This window comes from Hippoglossus hippoglossus, chromosome 22 (genome assembly GCF_009819705.1).
Source record: "Hippoglossus hippoglossus isolate fHipHip1 chromosome 22, fHipHip1.pri, whole genome shotgun sequence".
NCBI lineage: Eukaryota > Metazoa > Chordata > Actinopteri > Pleuronectiformes > Pleuronectidae > Hippoglossus > Hippoglossus hippoglossus.
The window spans coordinates 10,707,159-10,724,882 of NC_047172.1; the positions used below are offsets into that span (position 1 = coordinate 10,707,159).

At 40.9% G+C, this 17,724-nt stretch overlaps 1 protein-coding gene across 6 annotated transcripts in view; it reads right to left on the bottom strand.

Annotated features, from left to right (window-relative positions):
• The window catches only part of LOC117756053 (brain-enriched guanylate kinase-associated protein), an 83,165-nt gene that overhangs the window by 34,401 nt on the left and 31,040 nt on the right, over positions 1-17,724 (bottom strand). Inside the window, exons 1-2 of one of the 6 annotated variants that reach the window (XM_034576351.1) lie at positions 7,319-7,528; positions 1,219-1,250 (exon numbers count right to left, since the gene is read on the bottom strand). In XM_034576351.1, the coding sequence (XP_034432242.1) occupies positions 1,219-1,250; positions 7,319-7,363 (77 nt within the window). In that variant the 5' untranslated portion in view covers positions 7,364-7,528. Of the gene's footprint in view, positions 1-901; positions 1,022-1,218; positions 1,335-7,318; positions 7,529-17,724 lie in introns of those variants that run through there. The other 5 variants (XM_034576344.1, XM_034576348.1, XM_034576350.1 and 2 more) reach the window with 5 other exon arrangements.

Sequence of the window (17,724 nt, forward strand, 5' to 3'; positions counted from 1 at the left end):
TAACACTCAACACGTCTCTTAAATCATAAGGAAACGGCGTAGGTGGAAGCCAAAGCTTAAAATACCAAACCCTCTACATTCACCACGACAGGATATAAAATTACAAGCCAACATAACTCAAAGTGCTGAAAGGGTTAGCAGCCATTGTTCACTTTTCTTTTGTTTTTATCCAACCATATTATCCAAAGCTCTTTCAGCCCTGCAGTAAGTTTGAAACTCAAAGTTTCCCTCTGGACAGCACCTTATCCCAAGTGCTGCTTGCTTTAATTATGTAACAAGACACTGGGATCATCTCCAAAAATCAATGTTTCCTCACTTGCTGGGGGTTAAGACTGGAGGTGAGAGCAATTAACTTCAGATGTTCTGATCATGTTAAGCTGACGTGCAGATTAAAAAGCCACCTAAAGGCATCACATGCAAGAATACTTCATGATTTACCCGCTGAATTATTAAGCAATCACTTTTCTCAACTCATCAAGTAATAGACAACACATTGAACATTTGGTTACCCATTATTCCTACGCCACGAACATCCAAACGACAGTTGGATCAACTGAGTAAAAAGAAAACCACAGATTTACTTAAACTCAATCCGATAGTCCTGAGCACATCCTTGCTGCAGAGATAACACTGACAAAAAGCTTCAGTTTACTCGCGCACGCAGCACAACATGCATTCATCTTTTCTTGACATACTGTACTGTTGAATGCACAACTGTCTGCCCACCCCTTTGTGTCAAGCCTCTCAGACTACGCAACATATGGACACAACGGCACAACAGCCACAAAAGAGAGAACTCACAACAGTCATTATTGTCACCAGTGCGGCAAAGCCACTACACACACTTATCACAGAGCCGCTAATAGGACCAGGCATGCACTTCCCCTCTCTCTCGCCTTACCGTTTATATGCTTTTCGCCTCATTTTCAGCAGATAAGATCACAATATTCATGTGCCTGTGCATCCCCTCAGAGCGGCATGCCTTTAGAAAAAGCCTCCTCTAATTCTGACTGGAGACAAGCTGGTAGGCAGAGAGAGAGAGAGAGAAAGAGCGAAGGGGAGAGAGAGAGTGAGAGAGAGAGAGAGAGAGAGAGAGCAAGTGAGAGAGCGAGCTGAGGACTGAATGAAGCAGGAGGAGGTGTATGGGAAGAGGAGGGGTTATGGGAGTGATGGAGTGAAGAAGAGGAAGAAGATGAGGTAAAAGTGAAAGTGGCAAACCTTGTGTCATGCTGCATCTCTCCATCAGAGTCCTGGTGGGAAGAGAAGAAGGAGAAGAAGAGAGGGCGAAATGATTAGATTTATTCATCAAGCAGATTTATCTGGCGCCGCCGCTGCCACTGCACGCTGCGGAGTGCCTCTTATCTGGTGTTTAACGAGCTCTCAGAGCGACTATGTCTCGGCAAACAAATATATCCATTATTTCTCACTCTCGGCACACATACTATATCAGTATTGAGAGCATTAAGGGAAAGAGGGAGGAGGGAGACAGAGGAAGAAATGACAGATTAGCGGCGGTAAAGAAAAATGCTGCGTACTGCAGAAATGGAGAGAAACTGCCCGAGGGCGATAGAGGCACACTTGCATAGCGTCGTTGTTCAAATGTTTGGGAGAGAAACAGAAAAAGTTAAATGATAGAACTTGAACAATGTAAGAAAGTACACAAAGTCAAATGTGGGACAGTCAATTTGAAAGAATTGTTTCACTTAATGGTAAATATGAAGCTAGCAAAGGGGGATAGGGACTACGTTTTTGTTTGAAAACGCATCAACCCTTCGATGGATACGCCTGGCGTCCACATTACTGCAGAATTTAGAGCCGCTGAAAAGGAGAAGTTTGGAAACGCTGCTAGCTCCGTTTTAGTTTGAAAACTCTGGGGCAGCGTTTTAGTCTGGACGAGCAGAAACTGAGATGTTTGGAAACAATTACGTACGCACTCACAGCTGCTTGCTGATTGGGTGTTTTGGTCACATGAGGCATTTTGTCAAACAAAAACGTAGCAGATGTAGTCTAGGTGTAGCATGAAGAGTGGAAACAAGGGAAAACAGCTAGCTCGGCCCTGTCCTAAGATAACGTACATCTGCCTAGCAGCGTCCGCAAGAGCTCACAAATGATCATGTTTCATCTCCTCCATTTAATCCTTGCAAAGATTGAAGTGTGAAAATTACAAGCTGAGTGTTACAGGGGGTTCCTGTGTCGCAGCTAATCGTATCCCCATGTTTCCCACTCTTTATGCTAATCTAAGATATGTAGCTTCAGGTGTTAGATTCATATTTATCGTACAGACACCAGAGCGGTGTCAAACCTCTCTTCTAAGTTGTGCCAGAAACATGTTTCCCACAATGTCGACATACAACATGATTTAAAAAACATCAGGTAAATGGAGGCGACCTCCCACTTCATCATGTCTTCATCGCATCTTCCCTTTAATCCTCGCAAAGAGTGAAGTGTAAAAATTACAATCCGAGTTGAATGGGGAATCTGAGTAGCAGCTATCTGTGTCCAGTCTTTAAACTAAACTAATTAAAATGGAGGTGGCCCACACACACACATCACATCTTTCTCATGTGCAAACTCAAACAAAGATGAATGCGAGAACGGGTCCCTGTTGCATTTGTTGGCTACATATGCATTATGCATGACTCCGATTTCTCAGGAGAGTTTACCATTTACATTTACATTTTCACTTAAGCTTAATTCTTTGGTGCAGAACCAATCGCTCAGTGCAGTCTCTGGAGTTTAGACTACGTGGAAGAGCGAGCGAATATGTGCGGTCAAAGTCCGCCACACAAACTAACAAACAAAAAATGTAAATAAGTTTGAGTTCACTGACACTGCAGTGGTCAAATCTGAACATGAACTACAGAGATGTCAGACGGTCAGATGTTGTTTCGGTGTCTAGTTTCTATCTAGCCTCAGGATTTATAGTTGGGGGTTCGATTTCAACATGCTGTTTGTGAGAGAGCATTTTGTGTTTGTTGTGGGCACGTGTGTGCTGCGCTTTGTGCTGTTGTGTTGATGTGTGGGTGTTACAAACAAAAGTGCAAGTGATACAGCAGGATGACTCATACAGCTACTGAATGAGACAACGCTCAGTAATCCCCTCTGTCCATCCCTCCATCCCAGCATCCCTCTGTGTGTGGAGGGCAAGCCTAGAGAGAGGGAGGAGGCGAATTGGCATTCCTGGAAGGCATCACTGAATGACAATCTGCAGCCGCAGCTACTACACATGTACATTCATTCACTGAGAGGTGTTGGCCTTTATATTGCTGAATTAAACAGAAAGGTAACGCACCACCATCAAACAACTGCCGGTCCCTGATGGTTTATCTCAGTACAATAAAACATGTTCAAAATGAGCTGAGAAACGTGAAAAAAAGGAGATGTTTAATGATTGACTAGGAAACTCAGCAGCAGCTAAAAGTCTTGTTTTTGCTGACCTCCAGTGTTTGAACTGCTCATCTCACCACACCCATCGGTGACGTTGGACATGTTCTGAGCTGCAAGGTTGTGAAACCTTGACAGTGGTTCTCAACCTGGGGGGCAGGTTAGGATTAGACACAGAACTCTCCCCTCTCCCCTCCTCCCCCCTAACTCTGTCTCTTCTCCATCCACCTCTCCTCTCGTCCCAATTTTCCTCCGCTCACCCCAACCGGTCGAGGCAGATGGCCGCCAACACTGAGTCTGGATCTGCTCGAGGTTTCTTCCAGTTAATGAGGGAGTTTTTTTCTCTCCACAGTCGCCAAAGTGCTGCTCATTGTGGGAACTGTTGGGTTTCTCTATAACTTTTAAGTTCTTGACCTTCTATGTAAAGTGCCTTTAGATAATGTATATATATATATAATATATATATTATTGGCGCTATACAAGTAAAATTGAAGTGAAAATTTAGATGCTGCAGGGGCATGGATACATGGTGAAAAATGTTGAATGAAATTGAATGAATATGATTTATGGACAGAGAATAAACACGTGTTTCATTCTTGTCTTCTACTTTGCCTGCACACACCCTTACTACAAAGGACCATGTGCTTTCTTTCCCTCCTTCCTTCCCTGAAAGAATCACACTCCTTGTCTTTTGAATGACCCGCTCTCAAGGTACTAAATGTGTGAATAGCTGCCATATGCAATTTTCTCTCTCGATATCAAATATATTCCTCTCACTGCACACACTCAGCTGAACAGTTGCTAGGGAGCTGACAGCTGGGGAATATATTCTGATCAGGAAGCTTCCTCCCAAACACCTCTCTGTTTCCTTACTGTTGGACACTGGTCAAGGTCCCTCCATTTATCACAGCATTAGTAAAACAGTGCAGCATGGTGTGAGAGGGTAGATTACGATGGAGCCTGGAGCTCTTAAATACAGTAGAAATATAAAAAAAGGTGGAGAACAGTGTTTAAATTATTAATATATTAGCCACCTTTACACAGGCAGCCAAGCAGCATATGAGATTTGTTTGAAACCCAAGCCATCTTCTGCTTTTCCTCTCAGCTCTGAGTAAATTAAAAGTAAATAAGGGCTGATGTTTACTTGAATACTTTCTCTTTGGTATCTCGATCTTGGCTGGCTGGAGGGCAGAAAGATGCTAATGCATTTAAATGAGAGGTAAATAGACCTTAACAGGGGCACATCAGGTTAGAGTGAGGATATGTTCTGCCCTGAAACTCCACAATCAGCTGTTAATTTAGATGTTTGTGTCACTGCTCATTTCAAACAGAGAGAACGTGGATCCATCTTTACCCTCAAAATTACAGCCTCACCTCCAAACTACACTTTGTCCCCAAAATTGTGGAAAAGGTGCAGCGCAGAGCTGCTATAAATGTTTTTATGAATCGTTGCTGACAAGTTTCACCCTCGCTCTTGCAGTTTGCACTCATCAGAAACAGCAGTTCTCGAATGATATTTTTATGCTAGTGACGCAGGAGGAAGATTGTTTTCGGTGCTGTTGTTGATTCTGTGGAGCATCAGGGTTGATAGGCCTCAGTATTGTGTGGGTATCACCTCCGTCCTCTCTGATAGATGTTTTTGCAGTTTCGCGACCTCATCTGAAACTCTGTATTGTAGTATCCTTGGTCCTATTCTGTTTGGTTTGTATGTGCTTCCCCTTGAACAGTTAATAGGACAATTATCTATTTTCACTGTTGCATAGATGATATCCAATTATATATCTCAGTCAGACATGTTTCAAATTACTGCCTAAAACCTTTAAGGCTGGATGGCCACTTACAGCACAGCTAAATGCTTTAAATACAGAAAGCTTAACTTCTGCACCTCTTAGTGATGAATAGTCTTTTTTCTCTCAGCTTGATGGGTAAATCATCCATAAGAAATCTGGTCTGTTTCTATGAACCAGGCTTTGAATCTGCACTTTCATCTCAAGTGATTTATTTGCTCTTTTCCCAGCTGAGCATGGGGGGGCTCAGGTCCATTGTGTCTCCAGCAGAGATGGACATGTGAATCCATGCTTTTATATCATCCAGTCTTGAGTAGCAGCTCCCTGTTATCCACCTGGGCAACACAAGTTGTCCAAAATGCTACTGATATAATCTAGACCAGGTTCTATAGGTTCTGTGACCCTGATTCTATCTGCCATCTTGCTTTTCACTGGCTCCAAATAAAATTCTGAATTAAATGTAAAGTCCTTGTGGTCACCTTTAGATCTCTATACGGTCAAGGTCCTGCCAAACTTGCGCACAAACTTTGGGACTCTGTTTTAATGCAATTGGCTGTAAATGCTGCAGTAGACACAGAGGACACCCTCATAAACAGAGCTACCCGTTGAGGCTTTCATTTGCATTTTTATTAAAAATTTATTTTGTGATTACGCTCTATATCTGTATGTATTTATTTTCTCCTTTATCTCTTTTGTTACATCTCTGCTTCAGAAAGGTGCTATGTAAATAAAGTACTTTTCCTTCCATTTCTGTGCATGTAAAGCACACAATAAACGATCATTCTCCATTCACAGCACGTTAATGAATAATCATGTTGGCAGATTTGATTTTGTATGGCAAGTGGGTGATGTGACAGATGCAATTAAGCAAAACACCAAACATAAATGATTCACGTCTAATAAATCTGAGAAGAGCAATATTCAGCTAACAAGGAGAAATGTGTGGCAATAGACGATCTCAAAGCCTTGAATAAAGATTGAGTGAAATCATCAGAGGCTTGTGTAATCTTATTCATTTAGATCCTAATTTCCAGCAATTTACATCAGCACTTCCTGAATTAGCAGGAAACATGACAAACAGCTGCACAGTGTATGTTTCTCGCGGAAATCATTTCTTAGAATTACACTCGCAATCAGACATAATGAGGCAACCGTGCATGATGTAATAACTGCATATGATCTAGTAAAATCTCAGCTACGTGTCGTGCATACGTGCTGTCGTAAGCTTGAATATGGATGGGCAAGATTTAAAGTCAAACTGCAGTTTCCGCCTGCAGCTTTTTAAAATGTGGTTAAAAATGCAAATGTAGATTTTTTTGAACAACTTGTACCCTTGATCAAGAAACTAAACTAAGTCTGTAAATATCACAGTATCTGGCTTCGAGAAAAGAGTTTACACTTTTGTGTACATGCATCCCAGTTTACAGCACAGCAATTTAACTGTAGCATACGTCCCACACAGATACACGTCTGGAAATGAAATGTGTCTTTGTGAATGTTAATAAAGGCAACATGAGAGGAGTGCTGATCATGTCATTGCAATAAGAATGTAATTAGGTCTCAAATATGTCTCTCCTCTTTTTTGTTGACCTGCATTGTTACTGGTGTTATTTGCCCTCAATATTTCCACTATGTTAATTAAATACGTAATCAAACTGTGCAACGTTGTGCGTAACTGGTGAAGCTCTCTTCTGGAGACAAGCCATATAAATAAATGAGGGACAATAATGAGTTATTGAAATAACATTTTAAATCCCTTAAAAAGCAGCATTCCTTGAATGAACTATTAACAGCAAAGTGCACTCTGAAAGGGTTTTTAATATTTATGTGACAAATTCCCATTTTAACAAACTATCTTTTTGTTTTGTGTCATTCATGAATTTGTGTAAGAGATTCCACCTATGTGATGTTGCAGTTTATGATTTTTGCTACCACTAAAAAAATCTGACCAATTGTTCACAGTCTATCAATGGGAAAAGAAATGTTGCTGTTAAACGTTTACATTAACTTTTTTATTGCTCTGAGAAAATTAAATTAAATTAAAATTGTACTGGGTAGTCACCAAAATACAACCACTCACCACTCTAAGTTATGGAGAAAATATGAATTTTATACATTTAGGTTAACCACCACTTTAGGGTACTCACAGGGATATTGACGGGCCTGGGCAGTGAGGTAGACCTGTACGACATTCTGGGAAATCCTTCTGGCCAGCTGAAGACAGGGCAGGGGTCACTCCATCGACTGGAAGGTGATTGAGGAACAGTCTGGTCATAACTCGTAGGTACCGCTTTCTTCTCCTTCTCCCTCTCCCTCCCTCTTTCAGCTCTTCTGTTATCCTCCCACCAAGGCTTTTCTCTCACTTTATCCTTTTCTTTTGGTTTCTCACCTCCTCTGTCTCTCTCCCAGTGGCTCTCTTTTCTCTTCTCCCTCTCCTTCCCTATCTCCATACCCAAGCCTCCATTTCTCTCCCATGCATTCCTGTTTTCCCTCTCCATACCCTTCTCTAGTCCTTTCTCATTCCTTTCTTTCCCCAGAGTGCCATTAGCTACCATTTCATCAAGCTGCCTCACTCTGTCAATGTCTGTCTCTAAATAAAGTCTCCCAGTGGAGGGCTGTGCCTGGACCTTTGTACATAGCTCCAGGTCGTGCTCTTGGTATGAGTGACTGTCCCCTTTCCCTTTCCTCAATGCATCCCCAGGTTCCAAGATTTTACAGCTCGGTAATGTCTTGCTCCACTGGTGGATGGAAGTTGTAACGTCCTTTGAATCATACTCCTTGATGGTGTGGAGGTTTGAGCTTGTCGGGCTGTACCACAGGTTTGTTAGTGATGCAGATGGTGGTAGTTGTGGGTTTATTGGGGTTGATGGTGGTGGTGGTGGTGGAGGAGATGGGTAGCGATGCCGGAGGGTAGATTTCTGTTGCTGCGGAACACCGTTAGATTTTAGCACCCTGTAGGTAACCTCATTCAGAAACTGTGAGAACTTGCGTTTGTCGTCAGTCTTCTCTTCTTGCTGATGAACTGTGGCAATATTCTTACTCAGGCAAGATGAGGAAGGACTCTGAGTTCCCGTGTCTTTCCATTGTACCGTGGTAGCCCTCTCTGGAGCAGCTTCTTCTTTGCTTTTAGCTTTAGGAACCGGACGTGAGAAGATAAGATTTTGGTAAATTATTTCAGGCTCAGTAATCACAGTATCGGACTCCTGGTTAGTGGTGCAAGACTTTACATCAAATTCCCCTGATGACTCAGTGCTGTCTTGCTTAGCAGGAGTCCTTAGCAGGCAGGTAGCTCCTGAGCTCCAGCTGTTTGTGTCCCAACTTCCATCATCATCACTGGAGCTGCCATTGCCGCTCTGTAGGCTCGGGCTGGGACCCCACTCAGTGGGGCTGGGGGTTGAGTTGTCAAGGCTGCCAAGAGATCGCCTCTTCATTCGAGACAATGATCCCGTCAGGTTGGGTGTGCCCTGGAAACTGGGCAGAGATCCTTGGAGACTTGATAATGATCCTTGGAGGTGATCCTGTAAGTTTGATAGGGACCCTATGGAGCTTGGACTGGCAGACTTGTGGAGACCGGAAAAAGAACCCTTAATTAGAGGAGAGGATTGGCGACGCAGTGGTGGCTCTTCTTCATGGTCACTGTATGGTCCAGAGAAAACAGGGCACGACGCAGTGGAAGAACAAGAGCCACGATCCTGCCGAGTTGAGGACGCTCTAGATCTCGGTTGGCGCCGCAGAGTTGCCATGTCAATTGCCTTCGTTCCCCTACTTCGCTCTGTCTTCGGTGATCCTCTCTGTACAGACTCGAGCCTAAGACCATCGTTTGAAATGGACACACACAAGTGGACCATGTCAGGCTCAGGAAAACAGATTTTTTTTTGTCCTCTGGCTTTGCCCAATTTCAATTGTCTGCCCTAGTTGTCCAGGGCCACTGACAGTGCACCCTAGCTGTCGGAGTGTGACATACTTTCACTGTGCCGGCAAAGCACACAATGCGATCCTAAAGGGGTTAGGGTCTGATAGTCATTTGGATGTCAACTAACCTACATTCATTACCATTCATATGCTGACACTGTCAATTCTATTTTTTTTTTCTTTTTTTAAGATAGCATTATAGATCAACAGCTGCATCACCAGTGCTTTGTCTGTGGGCATCATCTGTAATGAATTAGTGTATTGACACGAATAGTGTTGGAAAGCAGCTGCATCCAGGTCAGAGATATTGACCACAGCTACCACGTGAAATCTGCTTTGTTGGTAGCAGGCAAGCAAAGTGGTTACATATCGATCGGTCACACATGGTACTCTCGGTAGTTAGCTTGTATTTGTAATGCCGGGGTGCATAGATAAGCATACTAAATACCATGATCATTAACTTTATTTTTTTAACTTGTCCCCGAAAGGCATTCTATTAATTTGCCACTTCTGTGTTTGCTTTCATCTTAAGATAGAACATCTCTATGTTGGGGGTGCAGGAGCAGCATCTGTTGCCTCTTATTTGGATGAAAAGGAGCCGCCCAAGCAGATGTTTCCTCGTCTGGACACCTGGCCTGTAAAGATACAGCTCTTATCAAAGGTGTCAGCTCTCCAGCTGAAAGGGTCACACAGGTTGGTTGTACTTTGAAGTATGAACACATCATGCCCTGAAGTCTCGTTCAACAATACTCAAGTCTCTTATGATGAATTATTCCTAAACAAATATTATCAAAAATCTTATTTAATTTTGCACAAATAGCATAAATAAATAAATTGACATAGAAGAATACAAAAAAAAAGGATAGGACAAAGGACTCCGCTGTACGTCTAGTTTTGAAACATCAGTAAGAACATAACGTCTTTGTCCCGATTTCCATGTGATTGTTTTAAGTGTATGATTTCTCACAAACTGCGTGGGACTGATTACACTACAAGAGGAGGGTACTCAACCAAAGCAGGGAGAGCACTGGCTCGCTGTGAGTGAACAGTGTGAAGCTACTCAACATGGCAGAGGGAGGAACCATTAAAGAAAACACCTCTCTCAACAGCTGTATACCCTATTTAATAAAATGTACAAAAAAAGTGAAAGAGGAGACATGCTGAGTGATGATGCAGAGGCAGAGCCTGGGGTGGATCTAATTAAACCTCGGTGTGTGTTAACATGTAGGAATAACGTGTTCTCTATTTCCCCTGGACAAATTAATTATATAAAGTGAAGCTTCTGTAGGGTTCTACTTATCTTTAAGTAATCAAATGTAAAATCCCTCTGGTTTGACGTTTGATCGCAATTTGCTAATAAACCAAGAGGTGATCACTTATCCAATACATGTTCCTAAGAGGATAAATCAAACTTAATTTGCTTTGGCCAATGCTTTTAGTTTTATGGATATTTGATCATTAACCAAATGCAGCCTCACATTCTCACCTGTAGGCTACTACTGTATCAAGTTATTAAAGGTTAGCAGGCTAAGATTGTAAAAATGGCAAAACGTCCGCTTGTTATCTTTGTCACTCGTGAGCATGTAAGCTATTAGCCTTTAGCTTAACAGAATAACTCCTAACAGATCTGCTAACATGGCTATGAATTACTTTATTTTTAGTGCATCCCACAATTGGTGGATTTAAGAATATAGTGTTTGTTATGATGATAATTAGAAATGCAATATTCCTTTTCCTCAAGAATAATAAGTGGATAGAATTGAAAAAGTAGAAATCAATTCTTATAAGTTTTTGATTGTGTCCGAAGTTTAAAATCAGTGTTGTTTCTCCAGGTGTTTTTCCCATTGTGAAACTACAAAGGAGCATTACTTTGCTTTTGCTGGCACAAGGAATTGTGAACGATGGTTCTGTGGGTGAAAATAAAGCAGGTAAGAAAGGAACAATTGGAACAATTAGCATGTAGAGAAATCAACCAGCTCTTATCATGGCTGACACTTGAATACTACTGGGTCGTTTTACCCAGTCAAAAACCTTCTCAATAATAAAAAGACCACAGCGTGTCTTTTTTTTTCTACATTTTTTCTTCCACCATTGTTAAAAAGAAGCAATTATTTTCAACCATTTGGAATCTTATGACCAAATGAAACACCTCCATCACTTTTGAGCGCAGGTGAAGTATTTCTGTTCCTCCGCTGCGTCTTGACATTTAACACCTACCATAAGCTGTCAAAACTAAAATTAAGTTCACCAGGATGATAATACTTAAATCAGATGCAGCAACGCAAGCATCCCCCAGCTCTTTGAATAATAGACACTGGTTGCTAATAAGATCTCTGCCGACTTCCCATATCCTCTGAGTACGCTCTGATTCCCCAAAGCCTTTAATACTGAAACAAAAAGATAAGATTCTTCATTTCATCCCTTCAAGCGGCTGCCTGATATGCTTCTCCATCTTACTCACTCTTTAGATTCCCTCTTCACTGGGAATACGTATTTGGTGTTTCCTGTGAAATTTGTTTATTACAATAAGTCAAACCTGCCTTTAGGGTGATTAATAGTTAATTCTGTTGCTGAGCATGAAAACGGTTTTGTGTTATCTCCCTGTATTTTGTGTCAGGGAGTATTTAATCCTCTGGAACTGTTGGCTGTTATAGCTCAAACAAGGCAGTTTGATTTTCAGCTAAAATCAAGAGGTGGCTATTTGCTTTGGGTTTATGACGTCTTTACAGAGGCCTGCAGGAATCTGCATTAGGACCCACTGCGATTCCACTCCTGGCAAACCCACTCAGGCCTGTGTGCATTTATACTTTCAAGACCGTCTGCTCAACTCAGCAGGAGACGATTCTCCCCAAAACGCTCACCGAGGAAAAAACTGCAGATTGTGAGCGGGGCGACAATCACTCGTTCAAATGTAACGTCATTTGAGCCACTTTCAGTCGGTGCCCACATGTTGTTTTGTTCTCCTCTTATTAATGAGCACTCAGACGAATGGCAGACCCCTCGTTTCCCTCTGGTGTCAACATTGATGTTGTCATGGAAACAGTGATTGTGATCCAGATGCATCTTTCCCATGTCTCGCTATGAGCCGGAGAGGTCTGTACAGCTTTCCCTCTTAAATGCCAAGGCAATAAAACAGACACCTATAGGAAATGTCAGCAGGGCTGTCTGACGGAGGATATGGAGCCTGACAGCCCTGCCGAGCTGTATTTTTCATTTCCATGTCAAGGCGAAACCCTGCGGTGATGCATCTTTTCCATTTAAGAGAGACACGACAATTGAAATGAATGACACTGTGCTGAAAGCATTGGATATGAGATTAATTTAAATAACTATGCCACATACTTGTGTATGCACATGCTCACTCAACACACTTATTCTCTGTGTGCATTTGCAGAGCGCCTCCTTTATCTATTAGAGATGGACATTGTTTATGTATGCAACAGCGCTCTCTAGTGACCAGAGAGGGTAAAGCAGAATCATTTTTGTTTAGCTTCTGTACATCGGCTTCTCTGCCCATTCACCTACTACTAATACTACTACTACTACTACTACTACTACTACTACTACTACAGCACTACTGCTCATTGACAGAGACACAGTCAGACGGCGGCAAAACTGCTGCATGATAACTTATGCCACAACTTGAAAGTCAGTCATAGTGAAATAAATTTGAAATGGTCAGAAAATGTTTTTAAATGATTCAAATATTTAATCATGGTTTGTTTGTTTGTTTAAATATTTTCTATTAGAGTTTTGTGGCCAGTGCCCTATTCCATGCTGTCAAATTGAACATATATTTAAAAGGTCTATGAATAGTATATTGCCACAAGGCTTGTGCTTACATTATAGGCTGACTTTTAATTCGTTTGGCATCTGAGGTTTTGTTAGAATGAAATAGGAAGTTCAAGAAGTACTTAAGTCTGAGGGGAACCAACTTTTTGATGGATAGCAGAAAAAAAAGTGTGCCAGTGAAAGTTATGGATTCCCAGATGCTCTACGGAACAATTTACATTTTAAATTTGCCAAACTTTTGAAATGCATAAATTATATTATGTTAGCTTGTTTTCCTGAAATGACAGTTGTATATTAATCTTATTTAATTGTTCTGTTTACTCATTTTACACCTCTGATTCATGTAAGTATCCCTCCTTATAGAATTTGCCACTGATTTCTAATAATAATAGATAAATACAATAAAATAGTCTTAAAATGTGTTTGTTTGCATATTTCTGTTACTACCATTGTCTTTCATGTGTTGTCGAATGTAACAACAAATGGGGAATAGCCATTTAACTGCAGGTATGTGCATACAAGTATGATTTATCTCTGCTGTTATATAGTAAAAGGATGACAATATTCAACACGTATTCTTATATAGTGACAATGTATAAGTGCATGTTTAAACAGTTTAAATTACTGTAGGAGGATAAATGGGGGACACAACAGCATGGGGAGCTCTAACCCATTGCATTCTCACCCATTTCTTACTCCTCCTTCTCCATCATGTTGCTTTAATTAGTAGTTTGCAGGATGCATATTAGAAAACACAATATGTTTTAGCTTAAATCTACAAGATCTGTTGTTATTTTATGTGAACATGCATATTTGTCTGTTCAGAAATTTAAAAAATACCTTTCTGATAATTATCAACGGAAAATAGAAAGCTTCCAAACCTGCAGAAGATGGAATCACATATGCTGAAAAGTAATAGTGTTCAGTTCAGTCTTGCACAGGTGTTAATGGTCAATTTATATGTCTGAGCAGGTTTCATGAATATCAACAAGGGACCCACACGCGGCACATCCAAAACACACAGGAGAAATCAGAGCTGCAGAGATGGAAAAGGATAACGCTGGGACGACAATCTGAAGAGGACAGATTGTTTCTTTATGCACGGAAACAGCCTCGAGCCTGAATGCTCGTGGGGGCGCTGAGATTAAGGATGATTTCATTAGTCTGTCAGGTGCAACGGGGCCTCATTTATAAAAGAATCAGGTTCACTGTTTAATTCTGTGCATAAAGAAAGAATTCAAGTTTTGATTTGTGAAAATATATATATGTGATATAGAACCACCACCACAACAACGAGCTGGAAACGAAAGGAGGTATTGCTACTTCTCTGTTACCTACTTTATACTGTGTTTCATGCTTTCTCCAGGGACTCAGACAATCAGACAATACTAATTAGAAAATTCATTTGGAGAGAGTGACACTGAGCAATTTGAATATAAAGATATTTCAGTGTTAAGATTCCAAACATGTTTCCGGCTAAGATTCCAAGATGTTTAAAGGCCACAAGGTCACCTCACTTATTATAAACTCCATGATTAGATTCGAGACATTTTATCCTCTAATTTCACGGTTTGATATGATAGATCATTGGATTCGAACATTACGGCAAATTCTATTTTGTAAACGAGTCCCGGGGGCATCTGGAATCATCTGGCACAACTACAAAGAGGGAATCGCACACTGGGGGCAGGAGATGCGAGAGTGTGTTTATCCCTAATTAACTAATAACCTCCTCTGAGGGGCTCAGCTTCATAATCATTATCTGCATTAAAGAGACAAAACGACTGAATGAAATTAAAGCAGCTGCTGATGTGAAACTGTGCGACGACTCTCCACGCGTGTGGTTGTCATGGAATTCCACCATAAATGAGGAAGAGCTCACACAACACATTCAGTTTGTTACAGGTTGTTATTGATCTTATTTGTATTGATCTCAAGTCATTAACTATTCATTGGTTTTATAAAAGCTGCAGGAACGTCCCCTTAATAATAATGATAATAAAAATAATACTGTCCCCTTTAAATTATTATAGAGTATAAGTTATTTAGATTTGCAGTTTTTTCACAAGAGGTATTTAGAAGTTTACAGTTTAATTGAAGAACTTTTACTTCTACATTCTAATAAACATTTTGACCATAACTGACTTTTACAGAATATTTAAGCATTTTTTTAGTTTAATTAAAGATATTCTGACAGCAACAGTCCATCTATCCGTTCTATATCTACACAGTTTTATCCTTTACGGGTCGCAGGGGAGACTGGAACCAATCCCAGCCTACTTCAAGGTCGCCAGCTGACATGTAAAGACAAACTGTGATTCACTTTAAACTATGGTCAATATCCATCCATTCATCCATCCATCATCTATACCGTTTCTCCTTTCGCGGTTTGGTTTTGAGGGAACCAATCCCAGCTGACATTGGGTGAGAGGCGGAGTTCACCCTATAGACAAATGGCCTGTCCATCACAGGCCTGACAAACAGAGACAAACAACCATTAATGCTCACATTAAAACCTACAGTCAATTTAGAGGCTCCAATCAACCTGTTGAGATTTACATGTTCAGCGGGGGGGCAATGACCTTGGGTATGACAAAGGTAGATTGACACCTGTTGAAATAATGAGCCTGCACATGTTTGGGAAATCAATTCCTTCACTTGCTGTTTTAGAATGATATGCAGTATATTCCACAAGCAGTCAGTAATTTATTCTGGACGTGTTCCACATTAAACACGATGATGGTTTGAAGATATAAAACACCTGAGCTCAGAAGACATCCTCGTGTGTCTGGTCAGGTTTTCACTGATATTCCTCGTAACTGGATTTTTTATTGTATTGTTATTACTCAGAGCGCCCACAAATTAATACACAGATGAGCTGACAGTGTTTTGTTGTGCAGGGACGTTATAAATACTGGTTGTGTATGATAATGTTGAAGGATCTGACTGAAACATGAATCAAAATGTTCCCTAACTTCTAGATTTCTAGAGTGAAAAGTATACAGCATGTTTTTATTGCCACAACAAAGCACATTGATATTCTTACTTACATTTTTTTTTTTGTAAAAGAAAATAAGTGTGTCAATTTAATGACCTGGTTCAGCTGGAGTGAACAAGGCTGTAACTGAGCTCGTTCTCTGGCTCTCGCTCTCTCGCTCTCTCGCTCTCTCGCTTTCTCTCTCGCTCTCTCTGCTCATCTCACTAGGGCTTAAGAGATTTTTCTCAGTAGTGACCTTTAACTCCACAGTTGGTGCAACCTGCATCGTCAAGTCATTAATATCCAGATTTAACCTCAAATCTCCATAGTGTGTGTGTTGTTGTTTTTTTGTTGGACAAACATTTTATAAGCAGGAGTCTCTACAAGAGACGAAAATCAGAAGGACGGACACAGGGAGTGGGCGAGCTGTGAGGAAAGATACGCAGACACACACAGATGGATCCAGCAGCTTCATGATCTTATTGATGTATGTTTGCTCAAATAAAATTGGAGCATCAATGCATCTCCCGGTTGCCATGGCTACAGCCGATCCTCTCTGTGCAAATGTAGTGTGACGACTGGTGTGCGGCCACACAGGGACCAATTAGCTCTTTCTGAAGAAAGTTGGTATATGCCGTATTCCTCGGCACGCACACAGATACATGTAAAGTGAAGGTCATAAGTAGTAATTGTGCAGATTATAAGGACGTTGGTGGAATGAGAATGATGCAGAGAACACATGGAGGATGGTGGTTTAGAACCAAAGGTTTCAGGACTGAATGAACAGAGTTTCAAACGTGATGTTGTAAAATCGGTTCAGTTCTTTAAATAAAATCTTTAAACATGTGCTATTACTGGAGCTAGTGCTACAGACAATGAAGTACGCATTTATCTTCCATGTGTTTTGCATTATTATTCTCAACCTGTTCAACCACAAGTGTGAGATGTAGCAGGTGTGTAATTTTTGGTTGGTGCATATTATGAACATTTAGATAATCATTCCTCATTCTTTCCTTCATTTCCTCTACCAGACTCATGATTACCACGAAGGAAGCAATGGTGCGATTGAATCACTGCCTTTGTCACCGAGACAATTGAAGTGGGTTGTGCTTGAGAGAAGTGGTTCATTATGTTTCTGTATATGACCTGGTTCAAATAAACGTTATTCAAAATGTTCTCTGTTCTTAAACAGGATTTATTCTTTGTTTCTTTAGCATGTGCTAATAACTGCTCGAATAAAGTAAAATAAATTAGTAAGATGAAGTTTTTCCTTCACATCACTACCCTCCACAAAAGAGAACATTACATGAAGCAAACAGATGCTTATCAACCCTCATTGAACACTGGGCGGTGCGACATGATCTAATGGAAACACTCAGGATGAGGCGTCTGTGTAATTATCTCGATGGGCATTTTGAGGAGAATAACTTGTCACATTTTGACAGCCGCTCAATAAAAACCTGCCTGAGACATGAGACTAATTTAAATAAGGAATACATTTAGTCCTGGCAGGTCCTTGTCCAGACAAAGTGAATAGGCAACCACTTAAAGTTACCAACGCACTCCTCCAATATCTGCTGGACTGCAAATGCATCAAATACAGCTCAGGGTTCTGCCGAGTCAGTCCTTTTAAACCGGGGAGTCTCTTTCCCCACAGACTGTGCGGTGAATAGAAATATGTGGAATAATCCAAACTTACACTTTTACTGGTATTTTCATGCAATTGTGATCACACGGTATAACATATACTGAATTGATCAATTAGGGCATTTTACCGTCAGCCAACCTCACTGTCCATACTGTACATAGGGCCCCTGATAATTTACATGTGATGTCTTCAGCAAATCAGCATGAACCCATTTAATCAGAGAT